The sequence below is a fragment of the Ovis canadensis genome, chromosome 1, assembly GCF_042477335.2.
Source record: "Ovis canadensis isolate MfBH-ARS-UI-01 breed Bighorn chromosome 1, ARS-UI_OviCan_v2, whole genome shotgun sequence".
Taxonomy (NCBI): Eukaryota; Metazoa; Chordata; class Mammalia; order Artiodactyla; family Bovidae; genus Ovis; species Ovis canadensis.
In genome coordinates, this window is record NC_091245.1 from 280,993,765 (window position 1) to 281,016,774 (window position 23,010).

The window sequence follows — 23,010 nt, forward strand, 5'->3', positions numbered from 1 at the left end:
CCGTCACAAGCAGGCCGAGATCACACGTACCTGCAGCATAGCCTCAAAGAACAAGGCTGGAACCTCAAGGTGACAGCTTCGACAGCTAAAGACAGAAAGAAGGAACCACAACAAGGCGTACCTGTCTCATGAGATAATCAAATCTGACATGCCCTGGGTGGGTGACCCACAGGCTAGAGAATAATTCTATCATAGAAGCTCTCCCACAGGACTGAGAGTTCTGAGCCCCACGTCAGGTTCCCAGTCTGGGGGGCTGGCACTAGGAAGACGAGCCCCCAGAGTATTTGGTTTTGAAGAGCAGCAGGACTTGATTGCAAGAGTTCCACAAGGCTGGGGGAAACAGACTCTATTCTTGGGAGGGCTTACAGGAGATTTTTATCTTTTTTTTCTTTTGTAATTTACTTATCTTTGTCTATGCCTTAGGAAGCATCACTACAAACAAAGCTAGTGGAGGTGATGGAATTCCAGTTGAGCTATTTTAAATCCTAAAAGATGATGCTGTGAAAGTGCTGCACTCAATATGCCAGCAAATTTGGAAAACTCAGCAGTGGCCACAGGACTAGAAAAGGTCAATTTTCATTCCAATCCCAAAGAAAGACAATGTAAAAGAATGCTCAAACTACCGCACAATTGCACTCATCTCATATGCTAGTAGAGTAATCTCAAAATTCTCCAAGCCAGGCTTCAGTAATGTGTGAACTGTCAACTTCTGGATGTTCAAGCTGGATTTAGAAAAGGCAGAGGAACCAGAAATCAAATTGTCAACATCCACTGCATCATCAAAAAAGCAAAAGAATTCCATAAAAACATCTGCTTTATTTATTACATCAAAGCCACTGACTGTGTAGATCACAACAAACTATGGAAAATTCTTCAAAAGATGGGAATACTGGGCTAACTTACCTGCCCTTCTGTGAAATCTGTATGCAGGTCAGGAAGCAACAGTTAGAACTGCACATGGAACGACAGACTGGTTCCAAATCAGGAAAGGATACATCAAAAATTTCTCGTCAGAAGTTCGAGAAAATATTTGAAAAGATAGTAACTGAAAAATGAACACTTTCCTAACCTGGGAAAAGAAATAGTGAACCAAATCCAGGAGTACAGCGTCTGATACAGGACAAACCAAAGAGGAGAACACGAAGACACACTGTAATCAAAATGATAAGAATTAAAAATAAAGTGCTAAATGCAGCAAGGGAAAAGCAATGAATTACTTATGAAAGAATCCCCCAGAACATGACCAGCTGCTGTTTCACTCACAAACGAAAAACACAGAAAAAGCATCTGACAAAATCCAACACTCGTTTACGATAGAAACTCTCCAGAAAGTGGGCACAGAGGGAACCTACCTCAACATACCAGAGGCCATATATGACAGTCACAGCTACTTACATACTCAAATGGTGAAGAGTTGAAAGCCTTCTCTCCAGTATCAGAAACAAGGATGCCCACTCTGGCCACTATTTTGGGGGCTGCACCACCTGGCATGTGAACTTCACTGACCAGGACTTGTCCCCTACGCTGTAAACAGTCTTAACCACTGGACCAGCAGGGAAGTCCTCTTGCCACTTGTATTCAATATAGTTTTGGAAGCCTGAGGCGAAGCAACCAGAGGGAAAAAGAGAAAGAATCCAACTGCAAAAGGAAGAAGACTGTCACTGTTTGCAGACGACATGATATTTTACAGAGAAATCCTAACATGCCATGAGAAAACTACTATAGCTCATCAATGAATTTGGTAAAGTTGCATGATACAAAAATTAACATGTTAGAAATCTGTTATATTTCTATAAACAACAAATTATCAGAGAAATTAAGGGGGCAATCTAATTTATAATTGTATAAAAAAGAAGAACATACCTAGGAATAAACCTACCTAACAACTTGCACTTCAAAGATAGTATCTTATAGTTTTTACTCAGCTGTTAAAGAGAATGAAAGAATGCCATTCGTAGCAACACGGATGGACCTAGAGATTATCACACTCAGTGAAGTCAGACATACAAATATCATGTGAGATCACTTGTATGTGGAATCCAAAAAATGATACAGGGACTTCCCTGTGGTCCAGTGGCCAAGACTCCATGCTCCCAACGCAGGTGGCCTGGGTCTGATCCCTGGTCAGGGAACTGGGTCTTACGTGCTGTAACTAAAGCTTGTTAGCAGGAGGTCCTGCATGCTGCAGCTAAGACCTGGAACAGCCAAATAAATAAATATTTAAAAAGTAATACAAATGAACTTATTTATAAAACAGAAATAGGCTCAAAGAAAACAAACTCATGGTTACTGAAAGGGAAAGGTGAGGGACGGAGGATTACCAGATACGCACTACATATAAAACAGATGAACAAGGACCTCCTGTATAGCACAGGGAGTCTATTCAGGATTTTACAATAACCTCTAAGAAGAATCTCCATTATAGGTTATACATAAGTGAATGACTTTGCTGTTTATTTACCAGAAGCTAACATAGCATTGTAAATCAAGTATACTACAAAAAGTAAACATATTTAAGTTTTAAAAAATTGTTGTTTAGAAAATGACATACTCGTTTTATCAGAAGAGCAGCCCTACTTTTAGGTACTAACTCCCTGGAAACTTATTTATTCATATAAGAACACAGAATATTCAGTGAAGCACTAATTTATAATAATGACAAAGTGGAAGCCAACTGTTTCTGAAAAGAAGAGGAAGTCTAGGTTATATAATAAAGTTTTGTACACCAAGCAAAATAAACTACATCTGCCAACATGGACAAATCTAAAAACAGTGTTGAGTAAAAAGTTGTTAAAAGACGTATACAACATTCATGTAAAAATGTTAAAATACAAAGCAATTTTAATAGCCTGTGGATAAGCACTACGACAAGAATAAAGAAACAGTGAAATATGGAACTATAGAAGTACAGGGTTTCCCTGGTGGTCCAGGGGATACAGGTTCGACCCCTGGTCCAGGAAGGTTCCACATGCTGAGGAGCCACTAGTACCACCGCTGAAGCCCACGGGCCCTGGAGCCAGCGAGCCACAAACACGGCTGGCGCGCTGCTGCTGCCGAGGCTCGCACACCGAGAGCCAGCGCTCGGCAGCAAGAGGGGCCGCTGCAGGGAACGCCCATGCACCGCAGCAGAGAGCAGAGAAACTAGAGAAAGTCCACGTGGCAACGGAGACCCAGCAGGGCCAGAGGTAAATGAAACCATTAAATTCAGAATAATCGAGTCTGGAGATGAAGGGAAGGCGAGGATAAAGGTAGATCGAAAAATGTCAGAAGAGAAAGATCCATGAAGTAATTAACAGGAAAGGCAGTCAGTGGCGAAGAGCAGGAGTTGGCAAGCTTTGGGGGTAAAGGGTTGAGAGTAAATATTTTAGACTTTGCAAGCTTAAGGGATTAAAATAAATTAATAGCAAGGTTTTGATTTAAAGAAAAAAAGCATCTTTACCTTGCAGACCATGCAAAAGCAGACTGTGTTAAAAACAGTAATTTTTGATTTAAAGAAAAATATACTTTATAAAAAAACATTCTTTTTCACTGAATGCACTTTTATTACTAAGACAGAAACAAGTTTTATTTGGACCTGCAGGCTGCATGCTGCTGGCGTAGAAGAGCCTCCAGTCCAGCAGGACTTTCTGGAGCGACAGGAATGGGCCATCTCTGTGTTGTCCCCAGTGTGGTAACGAGTCATCTGTGGCTACTGAGCACTTGCAATGCAGCAGCTATGACTGGGAAGTTAAGCTTTAAAAACTGTACTGAATCCTAAGAGCCATCCTAGAGTTTGAATGAATTCAAACAGCAAGTGGAAGGGCAGTAGCTGAATAAACAAAGTGGAAAAAGAAGACTGTGGTGGCAGAGTAGGGCACGTGAGCCTGTGACTCCATCAGGGGCAGGCAAGTCTGGGCTGACTTGCACGGAGCGCAGGCGGGCGTGGAGGTGCAGTAGAGAGCTCGAGGTCAGGGCTGAAGAGGCAGCTGGGACAGACACTGCCATGGGAGGCTCCCGTGAGGAGAGGAAAGAGAAGAGACTCGTGAGGATGGCACTGTGACCTGGGCGACGACCCCGGGAAAGCCAAGGTTTGGGGGAAAAACGTCCAGGGAGGGTGAGAGCAGTGGCGGCTGGAGGCAGAGACGACCAGAGACAGGATGCATCTGTATTTAAAGAGTGGAAAGAACAAGCGCACTGTCTCATACAAACTTTATTGCTCTCTAGACACGAATCAAAATTTATAGACATATATAAAAGTGTGAGCTTCAAACTCTCAGAAGTGAACTCTCATTGAATTTACTTTTTTCTTAGAAAGGTAGATTCTATTCTTTAATTAGGAACCTTGAGGAAATGAAGTCACACCAGGATTTACAGGCAGAGGCAGAGACCCCAAGCTAGCCGATCCTCCCTGGGCAGGCTGGAGCAGTTAAACCAGGCCAGACCCACTCCAGCGCGGGCTGCCGTCTACTCTCCACATCGGGGTCCCAGGTTGGCTGGGTCGCAAACTGGCTTCACGTCACCTGAGGCCCTGACCCGAGTGAGTTCACGGCTTCGGGTTTGAGCACGTGTCACTTCTGCCGCCGGAGTGTCCCTCAGCCGTGGACTTAGGAATTTTATCAGATGGACAGAAATGGCCTTGCCTTTCACACATTCAGCATCTGGCATTTCTGACTAAACAAGGCACTATTCTGACAGGCCATGACACAATGATTTGTGGCTTTGCTAACGCATCGCTTTCAACAACAGGCATGTAGCGCTGTGGGTATAGAGGCAGTCGCTTGCCCAGTCTCTGAGCCTAAGCAACCTCCAGTTCTCTAATCACCATCTCATACACATTTTGTCTGAAAAAATCAAATACAGCGATGGTATAAGGAACCCACAAACAGCTTAGTGCATACTCCGCTATGAATGACAAGGGTTCATTTTATTCAAACACTGTACAAAGAGGTTCAAAAGATCTTCAGTCTGTCTTCAAAAATTCATTCAAAAAAGATGCCTTATAATGAAAACATCTTAATTTGAAGAAACATGACTAATTTCCCAATGTTGGTATAAGATACATCAAGTAAACTTTAGGCAATATAAAAGAATCTAAACTATGACAGTGCTTCAGTCCAGTTATTTATAGCTAGAAGAAAAATAAACCAATGTATCAAAGGTCTAAGAAGACACATCACTTCTGAAGCACAGTTTTGAAGACATGGTCATGATCTATAGTCTTGTCAAGAGAATATTCTACAGCAACAGTTCAACCATCTGAATACTGTTACATATTCCCTCTTGGCGCCACAGAATCGGGTGTAGGATGAATTTCAATGGCATCAAACACAGGCTTCATTGTACTTGCGTCACGTTTTTTTTTTTAGAACAGTGTCTGGAATCTTTTTTCTGCTTGAAAATAGGCGAATTCAAGAAACACAAATCTGTGAAAGGGTCCCCTCTCCTCAGCTTCCTGTAAGAGCAAAGAGAACTCTTAAGCATGGCGATAAGCATCCCAGGACTAGCTCACTCTTCAGTGTATGCAGATCATGCCACTGTTAATACTCTCACTTCAGGGCTTCATCAAAATGGTGTATTTCAAACAAGGCTCACCCTTTAAGGAAGCGCTGCAACCTTACTCTCCCAGGTGTGTCATTAAAAGCCAAATACTTACGAAGCGAGCGTGGGCTCCTTATAGCTCACGACGGCGGCGGTGCACCGGCGTTTACGTAAAGACACTGGTGGGCTTTCGACGTTCTTCTTTGGAGAAAGAGAGAGCTTTCTGGTTTTCATCACAGGATACAAAGGGACATTCGTGATATCCTTCAGGCTAAAAGGAGGCGACTGGTGAGTTTCAGGCAGTGCACCTACAAAAACAACTTTTATTGAGGACGGTTCCAAAACCCAGACAGACACAGGGACGAAAGCCACGTGATCACACACCTTCAGTGCACCCAAAATCTGCAGAGGACTCATTCTACAAGGCCATCCTCACCCTGACACCAAGATCAGACAAAGATACCATGGAAAAAGAAAACCACAGGCCAATATCACTGATGAACACAGATGCAAAAATCCTCCACAAAATTCTAGCAAACAGAATCCAACAATACTTTGAAAGGATCAGGCCTTCCTGGTGGCTCCTGTAATGCAGGAGACGCAGGTTCAATCCCTGAGTGGGGAAGAGCCCCTGGAGGAGGAAATGGCAACCTATTTACGATAAGAAACTCTCCAGAAAGCAGGCTTAGAAGGAACACACCTCAACATAATAAAGGCCATATACAACAAACCCACAGCAAACATCATTCTCAACAGTGAGAAACTGACAGCGTTCCCTCTAATATCGGGAACGAGACAGGCTGCCCATTCTCGCCATGACTGTTCAACATACGTGTGGAAGTTCTGGCCACAGCAATCAGAGAGGAAAAAGAAATAAACCCAAGTGAGAAGAGCAGTAAAACTCTATTTGCAGGGAGATGATACTATACATGGAAAACCCTAAAGATTCCACCATAAAATTACTAGAGCTAATCAATGAATATAGAAAGTTGTAGGATAAAAAAGTAGCACAGAAATCCCTTGAATTCATACACACTAACAATGAAAAATCAGAAAGAGAAATTAAGGAAACAATTCCATTCACCACTGCAATGAAAAGAATACCGAGGAATAAACCTACCTAAGGAAACAAAAGTCCTGTCCTGCAAAAAACTGTAACACTGACGAATGAAATCGGAGATGACACACACAGATGGAGACACAGCCTGCGCTTGGGTCAGAAGAGCAATGTGAGAGACGACTATACTGCCCACAGTGATCCGAGCCTACGCCCCAACCAGTAACGCTGAAGAAGCTGAAGTTGAACAGTTCTATGAAGACCTACAGGACCTTTTAGAACTAACACCCAAAAAAGATGTCCTTTTCATAGGGGACTGGAATGCAAAAGTAGGAAGTCAAGAAACACCTGGAGTAACGGGCAAATTTGGCCTTGGAATGCGGAATGAAGCAGGGCAAAGACTAAATGAGTATTGCCAAGAGAAGGCATTGGTCATAGCAAACACCCTCTTCCAACAACACAAGAGAAGACTCTACACATGGACATCACCAGATGGTCAACACTGAAATCAGACTGATTGTATTCCTTACAGCCAAAGATGGAGAAGCCCTATACAGTCAACAAAAACAGGACTGGGAGCTGACTGTGGCTCAGATCATGAACTCCTTATTGCCAAATTCAGACTTAAATTGAAGAAAGTAGGGAAAACCGCTAGACCATTCAGGTATGACCTAAATCAAATCCCTTATACAGTGGAAGTGAGAAATAGATTTAAGGGCCTAGATCTGATAGAAAGAGTGCCTGATGAACTATGGAATGAGGTTCGTGACATTGTACAGGAGACAGGGATCAAGACCATCCCCATGGAAAAGAAATGCAAAAAAGCAAAATGGCTGTCTGGGGAGGCCTTACAAATAGCTGTGAAAAGAAGAGAGGCAAAAAACAAAGGAGAAAAGGAAAGATATAAGCATCTGAATGCAGAGTTCCAAAGAATAGCAACAAGAGATAAGAAAGCCTTCTTCAGCGATCAATGCAAAGAAATACAGGAAAACAACAGAATGGGAAAGACTAGAGATCTCTGCAAGAAAATTAGAGATACCAAGGGAACATTTCATGCAAAGATGGGCTCGATCAAGGACAGAAATGGTCTGGACCTAACAGAAGCAGAAGATATTAAGAAGAGGTGGCAAGACTAAACAGAAGAACTGTATAAAAAAGATCTTCACGACCTGGATAATCATGATGGTGTGATCACTCATCTAGAGCCAGACATCCTGGAATGTGAAGTCAAGTGGGTCTTAGGAAGCATCACTACGAACAAAGCTAGTGGAGGTGATGGAATTCCAGTTGAGCTGTTTCAAATCCTGAAAGATGCTGCTGTGAAAGTGCTGCACTCAATATGCCAGCAAATTTGTAAAACTCAGCAGTGGCCACAGCACTGGAAAAGGTCAGTTTTCATTCCAATTCCAAAGAAAGGCAATGCCAAAGAATCCTCAAACTACCGCACAATTGCACTCATCTCACATGCTAGTAAAGTAACGCTCAAAATTCTTCAGCAATACGTGAACTGTGAACTTCCTGATGTTCAAGCTGGTTTTAGAAAAGGCAGAGGAACCAGAGATCAAATTGCCAACATCCGCTGGATCATGGAGAAAGCAAGAGAGTTCCAGAAAAACATCTATTTCTGCTTTATTGACTATGCCAAAGCCTTTGACTGTGTGGATCACAATCAACTGTGGAAAATTCTGAAGGAGATGGGAATACCAGCCCACCTAACCTGCCTCTTGAGAAATCTGTATGCAGGTCAGGAAGCAACAGTTAGAACTGGACATGGAACAACAGACTGGTTCCAAATAGGAAAAGGAGTACATCAAGGCTGGATATTGTCACCCTGCTTATTTAACGTCTATGCAGAGTACATCAGGAGAAATGCTGGACTGGAAGAAACACAAGCTGGAATCAAGACTGCTGGGAGAAATATCAATAACTTCAGATATGCGGATGACACAACCCTTATGGCAGAAAGTGAAGAGGAACTAAAAAGCCTCTTGATGAGAGTGAAAGAGGAGGGTGAAAAAGTTGGCTTAAAGCTCAACATTCAGAAAACTAAGATGATGGCATCTGGTCCCATCACTTCATGGGAAATAGATGTGGAAACAGTGTCAAGACTTTATTTTGGGGGGCTCCAAAATCACTGCAGATGGTGACTGCAGCCATGAAATTAAAAGACGCTTACTCCTTGGAAGAAAAGTTATGACCAACTTAGATAGCATATTCAAAAGTAGAGACATTACTTTGCCGACTGAGGTCCGTCTAGTCAAGGCTATGGTTTTTCCTGTGGTCATGTATGGATGTGAGAGTTGGACTGTGAAGAAGGCTGAGCGCCAAAGAATTGATGCTTTTGAACTCTGGTGTTGGAGAAGACTCTTGAGAGTCCCTTGGACTGCAAGGAGATCCAACCAGTCCATTCTGAAGGAGATCGGCCCTGGGATTCCTTTGGAAGGAATGATGCTAAAGCTGAAGCTCCAGTACTTTGGCCACCTCATGCAAAGAGTTGACTCATTGGAAAAGACTGTGACGCTGGGAGGGATTGGGGGCGGGAGGAGAAGGGGACGACAGCATGAGATGGCTGGATGGCATCATGGACTCGATGGACGTGAGTCTGAGTGAACTCCAGGAGTTTGTGATGGACAGGGAGGCCTGGCGTGCTGCGATTCATGGGGTCGCAGAGTCGAACACGACTGAGCAACTGAACTGAACTGAACTACCATTTTTATTTTCCACAGAACAGAAAATTTCATAATTTATATGGAAACACAAAAGTCCCCAAATAGCCAAAGCGATCTTGAGAAAGAAGAATGGAGCTGGAAGAATCAACCTTCTTGACTTCAGACTATACTACAAAACTACAGCCATTCAAGCCAATACGGTCAGTCAGTTCAGTTCAGTCAAACCTACGCACCCATGGGTACCTCTTTCTGACAAAGGAGGCAAGAATACACAATAGAGAAAAGATAGCCTCTTCAACAAGTGGTGCTGGGAAAACCTGACAGCGACATGTAAAAGAATGAAACTAGAACACCTTCTAATACCATCTGTCCATGGGATTCTCCAGGCAAGCATACTGGAGTGGATCACCGTTTCCTTCTCCAGAGGATCTCCCTGACACAGGGATCAAATCCAGGTTTCTCAGCTTGCCGGCAGATTCTTTTGTCTGAGCCACCAGGGAAGCCCTTCTAATACCATACAAATAAAATACACTCAAACTAGATTAAAGATTTAAATATAAGGCCACAAAGTATAAAGCTCTTAGAGGAAAATATAGGCAGTACACTCATTGACATACATCACAGCAAGATCCTCTGTGACCCACTTCCTAGAGTAATGGAAATAAAAACAAAAGTAAACAAATGGGACTTAATAAAACTTAAAAGCTTTTGCACAGCAAAGTGAGTCACTCAGTTGTGTCCGACTCTTTGTGACCCCATGGAGTTCTCCAGGCCAGAATACTGGAGTGGGTAACCATTCCCTTCTCCAGGGGATCTTCCTAACCCAGGTCTCCTGTGCTGCAGGCAGATTCTTTACCAGCTGAGCCACCAGGGAAGCCCAAGAATACTGGAGGATGTAGCCTATCCCTTCTCCAGGCGATCTTTCTGACCCAGGAATCAAACCAGGGTCACCTGCATTGCAGGAGGATTGTTTACCAGCTGAGCTACCAGGGAAGCCCTCTGAAGGGCATAGCAATGGACACGATAAACGAGATTAAAAGACAACCCTCAGAATGAGAAAAAATAATTGCAAACAAAACTGACAAAGGATTAATCTGCAAAATATACAAGCAGCTCACACAGCTCAATACCAGAAAAACAGAAGACCTAAACAGACTTTCCTCTAAAGACGACATAAACAGATGGCCAGCAAACACATGAGAAGATTCTCGACATGCTCATGATCAGAGTGCGGTATCACCGCACACCAGGCAGCAAGGCCATCATTAAAAAAATCTACAACCAATACATTCTGCAGAGATGTGGAGAAAAGGGAGCCCTCTTGCACTGTTGGGAATGTAACCTGACACAGCCACATACAAAGAGCAGTATGGAGCCTGCTTTAAAAACTGGGGACAGAGCTACCACATGATCCAGCAGTCCCACTAGCGGGCTACACCCTGAGGAAACCGTGACTGGGAAAGAGATGCGTGCACCCCAGCGTCACCGCAGCACCTTCTGCAGCAGCCGACATGTTCACCAACAGACGGATGGACGCAGAAACTGTGGTGCAAGAGGATGCTGGGAAGGTGCTGCACTCAGTATGCCAGCAAACTTGGAAAACTCAGCCGTGGCCACAGGACTGGAGGAGGTCAGTTTTCATTCCTATCCCAAAGAAAGGTAATGCCAGAGAATGCTCAAACTACCGCACAATTGCACTCATCTCACACACTGGTAAAGTAATGCTCAAAATTCTCCAAGCCAGGCTTCAGCAATACCCGAACCATGAACTTCCTGATGTTCAAGCTGGTTTTAGAAAAGGCAGGGGAACCAGAGATCAAATTGCCAACATCCACTGGATCATCGAAAAAGCAAGAGAGTTCCAGAAAAACATCTATTTCTGCTTTATTGGCTATGCCAAAGCCTTTGACTGTGTGGATCACAATCAACTGTAGAAAATTCTGAAAGAGATGGGAATACCAGACCACCTGACCTGCCTCTTGAGAAACCTGTATGCAGGTCAGGAAGCAACAGTTAGAACTGGACATGGAACAACAGACTGTTTCCAAATAGGAAAGGGGGTATGTCAAGGCTGGATATTGTCACCCTGCTTATTTAACTTCTATGCAGAGTACATCATGAGAAACACAGGGATGAAAGAAGCACAAGCTGGAATCAAGATTGCCAGGAGAAATATCAATCACCTCAGATATGCAGATGACACCACCCTTATGGCAGAACGAGAAGAGGAACTAAAAAGCCTCTTGATGAAAGTGAAAGAGGAGGGTGAAAAAGTTGGCTTAAAGCTCAACCTTCAGAAAATGAAGATCATGGCATCTGGTCCCATCACTTCATGGGAAATAGATGGGGAAACAGTGGAAACAGTGTCAGACTTTATTTTGGGGGGCTCCAAAATCACTGCAGATGGTGACTGCAGCCATGAAATTAAAAGACGCTTACTCCTTGGAAGGAAAGTTATGACAATCTAGACAGCATATTAAAAAGCAGAGACGTTACTTTGCCAACAAAGGTCCATCTCGTCAAGGCTGTGGTTTTTCCAGTGGTCACGTATGGATATGAGTTGGACTATAAAGAAAGCTGAGTGCTGGAGAATTATGCTTTTGAACTGTGGTGTTGGAGAAGATTGTTGAGGGTCCCTTGGACTGCAAGGACATCCAACCAGTCCATCCTAAAGGAGATCAACCCTGAATCTTCATTGGAAGGACTGAGGCTGAGACTGAAGCTTCAATACTTTGGCCACCTGATGCGAAGAACTGACTCACTGGAAAAGACCCTGATGCTGGGAAAGATTGAAGGCGGAGAAGGAGACAACAGAGGATGAGATAGCTGGATGGCATCACAGACTCAACAGATATGAGTTTGAGTGAACTCCAGGAGTTGGTGATGAACAGGGAGGCCTGGCTTGCTACAGTCCATGGGGTCGCAAAGAGTTGGATACCACTGAGCTACTGAACTGAACTAAAGCACCTAACTGGGCTTCCCTGGTGGCTGAGCTGGTAAAGAATCTGCCTGCAGTGCAGGAGACCTGGGCTCAATCCCTGGGTTGGGAAGATCCCCTGGAGAAGGGAACAGCTACCCACTCCAGTATTCTGGCCTGGAGAACTCCATGGAGTCCATGGGGTCACAAAGAGTCAGACACGACTGAGCGACTTTGACTTTTCACCACCTAACTAGAGGCTTCCTTGGTGGCCCAGACAGTAAAGAATCCGCCTGCAATGTAGGAGACCTGGGTTGGATCCCTCCATAGGGAAGACCCCTTGGAGAAGGGAATGGCAACCCACTTCAGTATTCTTTCCTGGAGAATCCCATGGATAGAGGAGTCTGGTGGGCTACAATTCACAGGGTCACAAAGAGTCAGATATAATTGACTAACACCATCATAACAATCCTAACAGTGCTGTTATGGGGATCGAATGAGCTAGCACAACAGCATTTTGAGAATGATAAAACTTGCCTGTTTATGTTCACACAGTAACTATTAATACAGTTCCCAGATGAGACTCTCTGTGGGCAGCAGCAGGCTGTATTGTCAATAGCTGGGCTACTTTCTGATCTAACCAAAAAAAGCAAGATTTTCTAAGCCACAGTTTTTAGATGTGTTACACGTCTTATAAAACACTACTAAAGAATTGAGGAAAAGGTTTTCTTGGTCTTATTGGGCCACCTTCACTAAATGGAAAATTATTTTAAATTCTGGATCCTGTCAAGTTGACAATAGAGCAAAGTCATTAAAATTACAGGTTGCTGGATTTAATTTCAATTTCATTTTCAGGGGCATGTTTTGGGGGAGTGCATAACAGGCATTTTAATTCAACCTAACTCCACAACTTTCCCTGCTTTGGAAGGTTTCATTTACTCAAAGTAAAAGCACTTTCTCCATGACAAGTACTGTTCGTTCTTTAAGAGGATTTAAATTAGCTTAAAGTATGTCAAAGCAACACACTGTGGTTTGCACCTCCAGTCCCCCACTATTTAATTTTCCCCAAAGAGACAGATGGTAAGTCTATAACCTCCTCCAGAGAAGCAGATGGCAAATGCTAGTATGTAAGTACCAGGAGTGATCCTTTATCATAAACATCAAGAGTGCAGGCCAGCACGTAAACCACTTACCAGGAGGCGTCTCTGTTGTCTCAGAGCCCCTACATCTCAGTGCTCGTTTAGGCCGAGGCCTGGGGACCGGACTCCTGGCTGATTCACTGCTGAGATCTGCACTGGACTTGCACGTGGGAACATAGAGGTCATCAGAATCATCTCCTGAACAGCTTGATTCACAGACGCTCACTTCAGAGTCATTGCTGGTTTCTTCTCCTGCAGCATCATTGCACACTTTTTGCCGGAAAGGAGTAAGGTGAACACCCTCTTCCAAATTAAAATTGTAAGCATCACAGGAGGTGACAACTTCACTCAACTTTTTTTGGGAAACAGTTTTATTTTCACTTTTGCTCCTGTTATACTTTAATACAGATTTTGATTTTCCCCTTTTGTTAGCTTTCTCTTTTCCTTTTCTTTCTTTGGCACCTCCGTGCTTACTTTTAGTTTGTTGCGATTTACAGTCATAAACGTCTTTCTTTGTTTTGGCAGATCGTCCTGGGTGAATGAGCCTTGGTGATAAGTAAATCTGACTCCTGTTGTACCGACAAACACTTTGTTCTACATTTTCAGGTATCCGTGTGTTTACTGGTGGGCCTACAAATCTAATCCTTTCTAGTTCCAAAGAGTCCTCTGACAAATGACTGATTCCAAAATCGTCCACAGCACTAGTCTGACATGGACTGTTAATGCATTTCTTTAAACCACGACGGAGAGATATAGTTCTAGGTAAGACAATATCAGTTGACTTATCTTCACTTGAATCCAAATCAAATCCTGGTCTGTCTTGAGAAATAGTAGGTACTGGCTCTGAGAATTAAAAAAATAAATGAGAAAAACACGTTCACTTTATGGAAATTTAAATTAAGAATGTTAGAATTCAAAGTTAAAAATGGAACTAATGAAGATTCTTTCTGTAGTTTTCCATTTACTCTAAATAAATAAAAATCTGGGGAGCTTACTATTTACTTCCTTTTGACTGTCTATACCTATATATTCCAAGGTTGTTACAAGGGTTAAGTAAGAAAATGTATGTTAAGTGCCCAACAGAGTGTAACACATAGGCTCAGTAAACTGCAGCCACAGTTGTAACCAAGGTTTCTGACTACAGATCTGGAAAAATAAAAACGGATGGATTTTAAAACTCCTTTGTTATTTTGTGTAAAACAGATAGATATTTGCTTTGAGCAGAATAACAGATGAGCAGATTTTAAAAGGTAAAAAAACAAAAATTAGAGAAATGTAATTGCTACTTGTTCTCAAAGATCTCATTGTGCCTTAACAGTATTTTTAGAATTTCATTTGAATTACCTTCTACTTGGAATGATTCTTTTTGTCCTGGACAGTCAGCATCCTCAAGAACTTGCCTTAGAAAGTACCAATAAAAAACAAAAAACTTAAAACAGTTATGCAATAAAAGAATTTAAGATTTTCTACAAAGTCTTTTTTCTTTTAGTAACATTTCATAATTCCATCCTATATCAGTATATCTGTTCTGTCTCAAAGGAAACCAAAAAACACTTATGATGATGACATGGAAGCATGTTTGTTGTGACTGATACTCAACTCCCCCGAGGAGGAACACATCGAATCGAACAGCTTCTCCTGAACACTTTCCCTAACTCGCCATTTTATTTTACTGGAGAAACAGCCAATCAGATTGATGCATAGACTACATTGAAAGAAGCTCAGTTAGATGGCTCTTCTGGAGCCTACTGTATCATTAGCCAAGCTGTGATTTTCTTTGGTCCAACATTCTTTTGTGGTATTTACCTACTGGCTCCTCTGAATTCACACTGTTCACTTTCTTTAAAGAATTTTGTCCCTTTGGTTCATGGAATATGAAATTTCCATTTTTATGCTTTAATATGGCCATTTCATTCTAATTTTATTCTTTTTTTCTATACAGAATTTACCCCTCTAGACGTCAAAACTTAAGTACAAGTTGTGGAAACAGAGTAATAGCAACCAATCAATAACAATTCTAGAAATCTTATAAAAACTCAATTACCTCATCTTACTTTTTGGCCATCACATAAATACTGCATCAGATCTTAATATTCAACAGTTTAAAAACTACTCATGATTAAAATTAACATGGGGACAGAAATCAATTAGTGATTACTTCCACAAGGAGAGGGGCACAAAGGCACAGACTCAAAAGGGACATGAAGGAATGGTTTATGACAGGAGCTCTCACCTGGGGACACTTAACCTGCCCACTCTCCCCTGGGTCCTCAGAATATCTGGCAATGTCTAGACCCACGTTTGGTTCTTACAACTATTAGAGGGGGTTGCTATTGGCATTTGGTGGGTAGAGGCTGAGGATGCTGCTAAATGCCACAGTGCTTAGGACCATGCCCACAACAAAGAATGATCCAGTCCAAACAGTCAGCAGTGCTCAGCTGAGAAATCCTGGCCAGAGCAATGGCAATGCTCTGCACTCTAATCCAGGCTTCAGTTCACAGGCGTATGTATCAGTCCAGCTCACTGCACTCTGTGAGATCTGTGCATTTGACTAATCTAATTTTATTTCAGTAATTCATAAGCAAACAAATAAAGTACCCTAATTCAAGAGAAGGAGTATACGAGGTCTGATGGTATTTCAGAACAAACTGGATAAGCAAGTCAGTGTGACGATTTATTAACTATGGTAGTTTATTAGATTTCTTTTCTAAACCAGACTATTTGTGTTACTGGCAAAATAACCAACATTCGAATATCCAATTCTTAGAATAAAAACACGATACAAGAAAAATACAAATGAAGCTTCAAGAGAAGCTTCTTATCCCTAGACATCAAAAAGTAACTAAATAGAAGAAAGCTTTGGTGTGGCTACACAGGACAGAATTTCAACGTATCAAATTTTCTTAAATACATTCTTGAGAGAGTATCAGACTTCAAATACATGGGTCAGTATGATGCTAATTTCCTTTCACAAATGGATCACAGTTAAATATTTACTGGTGTTAATAATAATGAGTTTGATACTCACGGTAAATGCTTCACAAATAAATCTCTGGAGTTGCTGTCATTATTGGAGTCCATGCCACTTTTGGAGTCCATTCCAGAGGGACATAATTCTAGGTTCTGTTAATGTATTAAAACAAAGAAAACACTGGTACAACCAAAATATTCACAACAAAGCATTCATTTATTCAACAATAGATGCGTACTGACAGCCTGCCATGGCCCCGGGGACTGTTCCAGGAACTGAATCCGTAACTAGAAAGCAGAGTGAGTACGACCCTCTTACAGCTTACAGGCCAGCACAGCGAGAGAAAACGCAGAAAAGCTAGCGGTCCTAAGTGCAGTGGAGGAAATGTCTGCTCAGGGTGAAATGGCAGAGTGGCTGATGTCTGGAGGGCTTTTAGATGGGACGACTTTCATCTGAAATCTGAAGAAATGCAAAGAGCCAGGCACCTGAAGGAGCAGCACTGGGGACAGAAAGTACAAGTCATGACGCCGGAAACCCCTGCTGTGTTTAGGGGAGGCGGCCAGTGGGGCTGGAACAGTCACGGGAAAGACCAGGAGGAGCTGGGCATGCAGGGGCCAGACGCAGGGCCTGGGGGCCCTGAGTGTGGCGTTTAGTCTAAGTGTGATGAGAAGCCTTTTTCTTTTTTTTCCAGAAAAAGATCAGTCTCTGGGTGGGTGACTGAGTTTGGCATTTAGTCTAAGTGTGATGAGAAGTCTTTTTCTTTTTTTTCCAGAAAAAGATCAGTCTCTGGGTGGGTGACACAGGTTGGGCGTGGACCCCAAGGCAGCTGCCCACCTAAAAGGAGGCCTGCTCTTCTGGCCCCAGCTGGTTGGCTCTGGCTGGGGCTCGGGGGTGCCCGTGACACACACCGAGAAGTCATTTAAATATTAAGCAGGGAAGTAAAATGATCTAAGTTTTAAAAAGATCAATCAGACCGCTATGTGAAACACGGACTGAAAGGAGCCAAAGGCATAGGCAGCTGAGAAGGCATCAGTCAGTCAAGCAAGACATGGCCACCTGGGCTGAATCCTGCAGTGTGACGCGTCAGCCCAGAAGGTTTTGGGGTAACAAAGTGTGCTCACACTGAACAGGGGTGGAGGTAGGGACAGTGGGCAAGAGGGAAGCTTCTTGCAGTTCTGACTTGAGCAAGCAGCTGGGCTGCCTTACTGAGCTGAGCGAGACTTACAGAGGGCGGCAGAAGTCCACAGTATCTTTGGGAGGGGGAAAAAGCAGAGTTTATACTTTGTACAAAGTATGTTTGAGATTCTTTAGAATACCTAAGTGAATGTATCAAGTAATAACTGTGTGTGTGTAGATCTCCAGCTACAGACTTGGAAGTCGCCAGCAGGCAGACAGCATTTAAAGCTATGGGACGGGATACAGTGGGTCTAGGACAGCTGATGTTTAGGAGTCAAGCAGCCGCCAGCAAGAGAGACACACATGGAACAGTCAGAAAGGTAAACAAGATATGATGGTAAGAAAGCTGACGTCAGAGTGCTTCCAGCAGAGTCACCCCTGTACCACAGTAGCACTTCAAGGCCAACAAGAAAGCAGAGTGGCCACAGTTACTGACTTTGGTAACAGAGGTTTTGGTGGCCCAGATATACAGTGACCGCAGAATGGTGGGGTGAAAGTCTGACATAGAGTTCAAAGGTGAACGGAAGGGGAGGAAAGGGAGACAAAAAGGGCTCTGTTCTCTTTGGAAAAGTTCTCCTGTAAATGGAAGCAGAGAGATGAGAGCAGAATGAGATCCGGAGAGGTTCCATTTATTTTCTTTTCCTCTTAAGGTGAGAGAGATACTAAAGCACATTTGTACATAACTGGAACAACTGGGTAGAGGGGGATAAAGGCTGGATGAGAGTGCAAACTTTCAGGAGCAAAGTCCTAGAGGAGGAGAAAAGAAGAGAATCGGATCACACAGGGAGGGACTGGCCTTGGATAGGAGCAGACACTTCGCCCAACGGCACCAAAAGGAAAAGGCGAGACAGTGTAGACCCAGGCAGATGTGTATAAATAGATGTGTGTCAGGGAAACAAGAGGCCCACTCTGATTCCTTAAAAGTCATTCCAATGCAGTGCAGTTGTTCTATGAAATTTGTTGGACAGACAATATACAGACATTATAATGAATAGGTTGAAACTGTTCATCAGAAATAAAACTGGAAATTTAATCCTGTTAATAAAAGTTTTGAGTGATTAGCAATACAGCTAATGTTCTAAAGCTAGCATTACTGAAGGTAAATAAAGGAGGATATTTACAGATATAAAATTTTACAAGATCCATAATAAAACCTAAGAAACGCTACTGGTACTTTCTGATTAATCCTTAAAAGGCAAGATAATTATTGGCAGTCAAGAAATAAAAAATTCTTACTAAAGCACTTTAAGCTTCTCTGTCACTACAAACTGACTTGATAAACAAGCACGCACAAGTAGGCGATGGCCGAGAGCGAGCGGCACATCAAAGGTGGCAGAAAACAAACTGATGCTTTAAATGCTAAGAACGCTCTCACCGAGCAACCAGCGCTTTCTATTACTAAAAAACCATGGATCAATGTCAAAAGGTCTATAATAAAAGAACTTTTCACCAGTTTTTGTGATTATCTTATTGAATATTCACTTCACACTATTCTCTGTGATTTCAGCAAAAATCTGGAAAGGGAAGAGGAAGATTCAAATGTCTCTGGAGAAATGTTTTTCCTCACTAGTTAACCAAACAAGAAAAAATATTAGGAAAGATTACATTTTGAGGGAAAAAAAATTTTTTTTAATAATCTAACCCTTACACAAAGGCTAAAAAGAAAAAAAATCTAACCTTTACAGGTGACTCTCTACCGCACTACAATGCACACATCGCGTGTGTGTATACATTCTATGCATTATGCACAGAAGAGACACGGAGTCACCTTAGCTGCAGGGAAGCAGGACCCCTTTCACTGACCCCTCCTCTAGGTGGAGAGGACTTAACTCTTCTCTTGAGCCCACCCGCCCCCCCAAGCACTAGGCTCCGGCTTCTGCTGCCCTATAGGTGCCAGCACAGCTGTCTTCACTGGTGTGGCAAACAGACGGACACCTAAGTGTTGCCACGTGGCTTCTTCTCTGCCCCATGGAGTTTCCCCGGCAGTGGCCTTTAGGAAAATGAGAGGAGAGACTGACCCACAGAAGATCCGAAACCTTTTAGCTGGCCTTTCTAAACATCCCTGGACACAAACAGAATCAGATTAAAAGCCGAGAGCAAAATGTTCAAGATATTTCTTGCTTGGCAGTTAATGTATAGTTGTCCTGAAGGAACTCAGTCCTGAATATTCACTGGAGGGACTGATGCTGAAGCTGAAACTCCCATACTCTGGCCATCTGATGTGAAGAATTGACTCACTGGAAAAGACCCTGATGCTGGGAAAGATTGAAGGTGGGAGAAGGGGATGACAGAGGATAAGATGGTTGGATGGCATCACTGACTCGATGGACATGGGTTTGGGTAGACTCCGGCAGTTGGTGATGGACAGGGAGGCCTGGCGTGTTGCGGTTCATGGTGTTGCAGAGTCGGACACGACTGAGTGACTGAACTGATCTGTCCTAACTTAGCCAACTAGTAGGTAAAAACGATTCTCCATAAAGTACTTACCTACTTCTCATCTCCCCAATTAAGGCAGTCCTTAAATAACCCCGCTGGTGTAGTGAAGCCACATAGGAAAGCTAAGACTGACAGCACTGACTAACACTTTTGCGCCACGCGGCTTCCACCACCACTCCCAGACCTTCAGCTCACTTGCCCTCCCTCTGACTCACTTTGCTGACCGTTCGAAGGGCCTGGCCATGCAAGAGGCTAAACTGTTTCTTTTATGCCTTGTCTTGCTGCACCCTTTCGGAAGCAAGTCATAGGAGTATCACCAGTATGCTTGAAGCATTCTTAACTGGCCACACACAGCTACGGGGCTAGGGCACTGAGAAAAGACGTTCTGACCAACTCACGAATAACAGAGCTATCAGTACAATTAATGTAAAAAATACGACTGCTCTAAATTGCTAATTTAAGGCTTTAACATTTTCTTCCTAAGAAATCCAGCCTTCCCGATGAAAATACCTGAGCAGGTTCTTCTGTCTGTTGTGACATAAGTTTATTTTTCAGTGTGTACAGCTGATAGCTGAGGAAGTAACATTCTCTCCTCAGCTTTAAGATGACATCGTGGGCTTCTTTCAATTTGGACTTTTCATTTTCCAAAGCTAAGGCTAACATTCTGTTGTTGTCTTCATAGCTTAGCACTTTGGAAGTGTTGGCTAAAAGAAAACAAAAATTTTTTTATTGGTAATTAAATCTAATCTTAAAAAGTGATGTACAGGAAGCATGAAAGTCTCTTACTGATTGCTTGGCATGGCGCAATGATCAAAGACTTTCGTTTAATCTCTGTCAAATTTTTACTCCTTTTCTCTTTTATTTGTTTCTTTATGTCTTCAAGACTATCTTGAAAAGACTTTTTGAGGCATCTCTCCTTGGCCATCTTCTGCTCTAGGACTTTAAAAATAACAGAAATTATTTAATTTTTGAAGGGGTGGTATCAAATATAAAACAAAATTGAAAACACAGGCTGTCCATAAAAAATGCTTAGAGCCTTTGTAACTGCAGAATCAGCCCAAAATAGATAGCTAATCTGGTAATAACCTACATTTTGCAGCTTTTAAATTACATTAATATCTGTGGCACAATTTTATCCTCCTCAGGTACTCTATAGGAAAGGTTTAATCAATAAGATTTCCAACCTAAAGACTCTGTAATATGCCACTTATTAATTCTGTAACAAATACTGGGAGCTTACTATATACTAGGCACTATGATGGCATCAGTATTTTGCTACTAAATACAGACTACTTTGCATGAACACCTTTTGCCCTACATTGTACTTTGCAGATCTTAAAATTACAAAAAAAAAAATTCTAGTTTCCTATGGCAATCTATATACATAAGTTTTCACTACAAAGCACATCTTCATCTCCTCTGAGTTTGTCAAATGTTTTCCTGAACCTTACATTTTCTTGAGTATTTTCTCCAGGCGTTCCTTATTTTCCTCTGGGCTCTTAAATACGGATACTGTAGATTTCTTTTAAATATTTTTTCTGCCAATACAGATATATATACTGGGATGTTTCCAGGACAGCCAAGACAACTACTATTTTTAAAGCGCTGACATTAAGTAGGATGTATAAAACACCCTACCTACCACAAGGAAGTTTCTTTAGTTCAAACCTGGAGATGTTTGCGAGCCAGACAAATTAGGCAACTAAGCAAGTTGGCTTAGTTATTTTAAAAGCACAGTCTATCTTAAAAATTTTCGTTCGTACATTAAGTCAACTTAAAACTAAAAAGGAGATGAGCCCCGTCAGAAGTTTCCTTCCCGCCTGGGCCGACGGTCTTAAGAGGGGGTGTGGCGGCCAGCAGGGCTGGAGAAGTCAGGATAGGGCCGCCCTGGACTGGGGTTTAGGGGTCTGGATTCCAGAGAAGCAGGGCGGGAGCTCTCCACCCGTCGCCCCTGCCGCTGGGCGGCCGGGAAGACCGGCCAGTGCGGCTTCTCCCGAGGGAGAAGCGGCCAAAGCGAAGGACGCCACTAGCTCAGGCTGCCGGCCTGCGGGCCCTTCCGCTCGAGCCTGGGCTTCAAATCCCGCGAACGCTGCACCTCCCGATCTCCGCGGGGCGGGAGGTTCAGGCCCCACTGAGCAGAGGAGGAACTCGGAGAGGGGCGCCGGCCGGGCCGGCCCCAGGCCCGAGCTTCTGGCCGCCGACCGAGAAGGACCGGGAGACCCCGCGGCGGGGGGCGCGGCACGACGACCCTGGGGCCGGAAAGCCGCGGCCCCCTCCCCGGAGAAGGCAGCCGGGGCTGGCGGGCGTGAGGCCCGCAGACCCGCCTCTCGCGGGACGCCGGGAACGGTACCTGGGCCACGGCTTCCGCCGCAGCTGTCGCTCTGCTCACACCACGCTCCGCGGGAAGGCCCAGCCGCGCGCGCCGGGACCCCCGGGACCCCAGCCTCGGACCTCGGGTCGCGCCGCCGTCCGCGTTCAAACTCTCCGCGGCGCGCGCCCATTGGCCAGCGGTCACGTGACGCGGCAGCCCGCCCCGGCGTAGGCGAAGCCCCGCCCCCCGGGCGGTGTCGCCTGACGCGATCTCGCGGGGACTGCGCCTTCGCGCGGCCGCGGCCGTTTCCCGCGGGGCGGAGTCTGCGGTCGGGCGCTTTTCGGCCCCCCGCTGTGGGGTTTAGGGGCGGAGCCACCATGACACCTTGAGGGGCGGGGACTTTAGGGAGTGAAAAGCTTCCGGTTTACTGGGCCCACCGCCCATCTTCGAGGTCGAGCGCAAGGGCTCCCTCTGGCGAGAAGAGTCTTCTTCGTGGTTTGCCGGCTGAAGCAGTCAGGCCACTGCATGGAGGCCGTTGAAGGGGTGGGTGGGGTTCTGCAGGCCAGAGTACTGGAGTGGGTAGGTCGTTCCCTTCTCCAGGGGTCTTCCCGACCCAAGGATCGGACCCAGGGCTACCGCATTGCAGGCGGATTCCTTAACTCTGACTGAGCCACCAGGGAAGCTTCAGTTAAAGGGATATGCAAGCCGAAACAGGAGCTTTTGGAGTAGCCGGATTTTGTTAGGGAGGTTGCAGACATCTGAAATATTCAGGTCCAGGTTCTTTCTCTTTGCCTCTCAGAAAATGAGAGTAGCATCT

At 44.0% G+C, this 23,010-nt stretch overlaps 1 protein-coding gene and 1 long non-coding RNA gene across 3 annotated transcripts; one reads left to right on the forward strand and one right to left on the reverse strand.

The window, feature by feature from the left end:
• Positions 1–4,171: 4,171 nt before the first annotated feature.
• SGO1 (shugoshin 1) lies at positions 4,172–22,555 on the reverse strand. Of its 2 annotated transcripts, XM_069582573.1 has the most exons (8): positions 22,233–22,555; positions 20,669–20,821; positions 20,393–20,586; positions 16,328–16,422; positions 14,644–14,699; positions 13,354–14,142; positions 5,633–5,825; positions 4,172–5,431 (listed from the first exon to the last, which is right to left on the reverse strand). In XM_069582573.1, exons 1-8 carry the CDS (start codon positions 22,381–22,383, stop codon positions 5,314–5,316), a joined length of 1,749 nt encoding a protein of 582 aa, XP_069438674.1. In that variant the 5' UTR covers positions 22,384–22,555; the 3' UTR covers positions 4,172–5,313. The 2 variants fall into 2 exon arrangements, with proteins under 2 accessions (XP_069438674.1, XP_069438683.1); XM_069582582.1 differs by lacking the exons at positions 4,172–5,431; positions 5,633–5,825 and adding an exon at positions 12,688–12,796.
• Positions 15,219–18,898, forward strand: LOC138436680 (uncharacterized). The gene is made up of 2 exons (XR_011255524.1): positions 15,219–17,365; positions 17,409–18,898. It is a non-coding gene; the product is annotated as an uncharacterized lncRNA (long non-coding RNA).
• Positions 22,556–23,010: the final 455 nt, after the last annotated feature.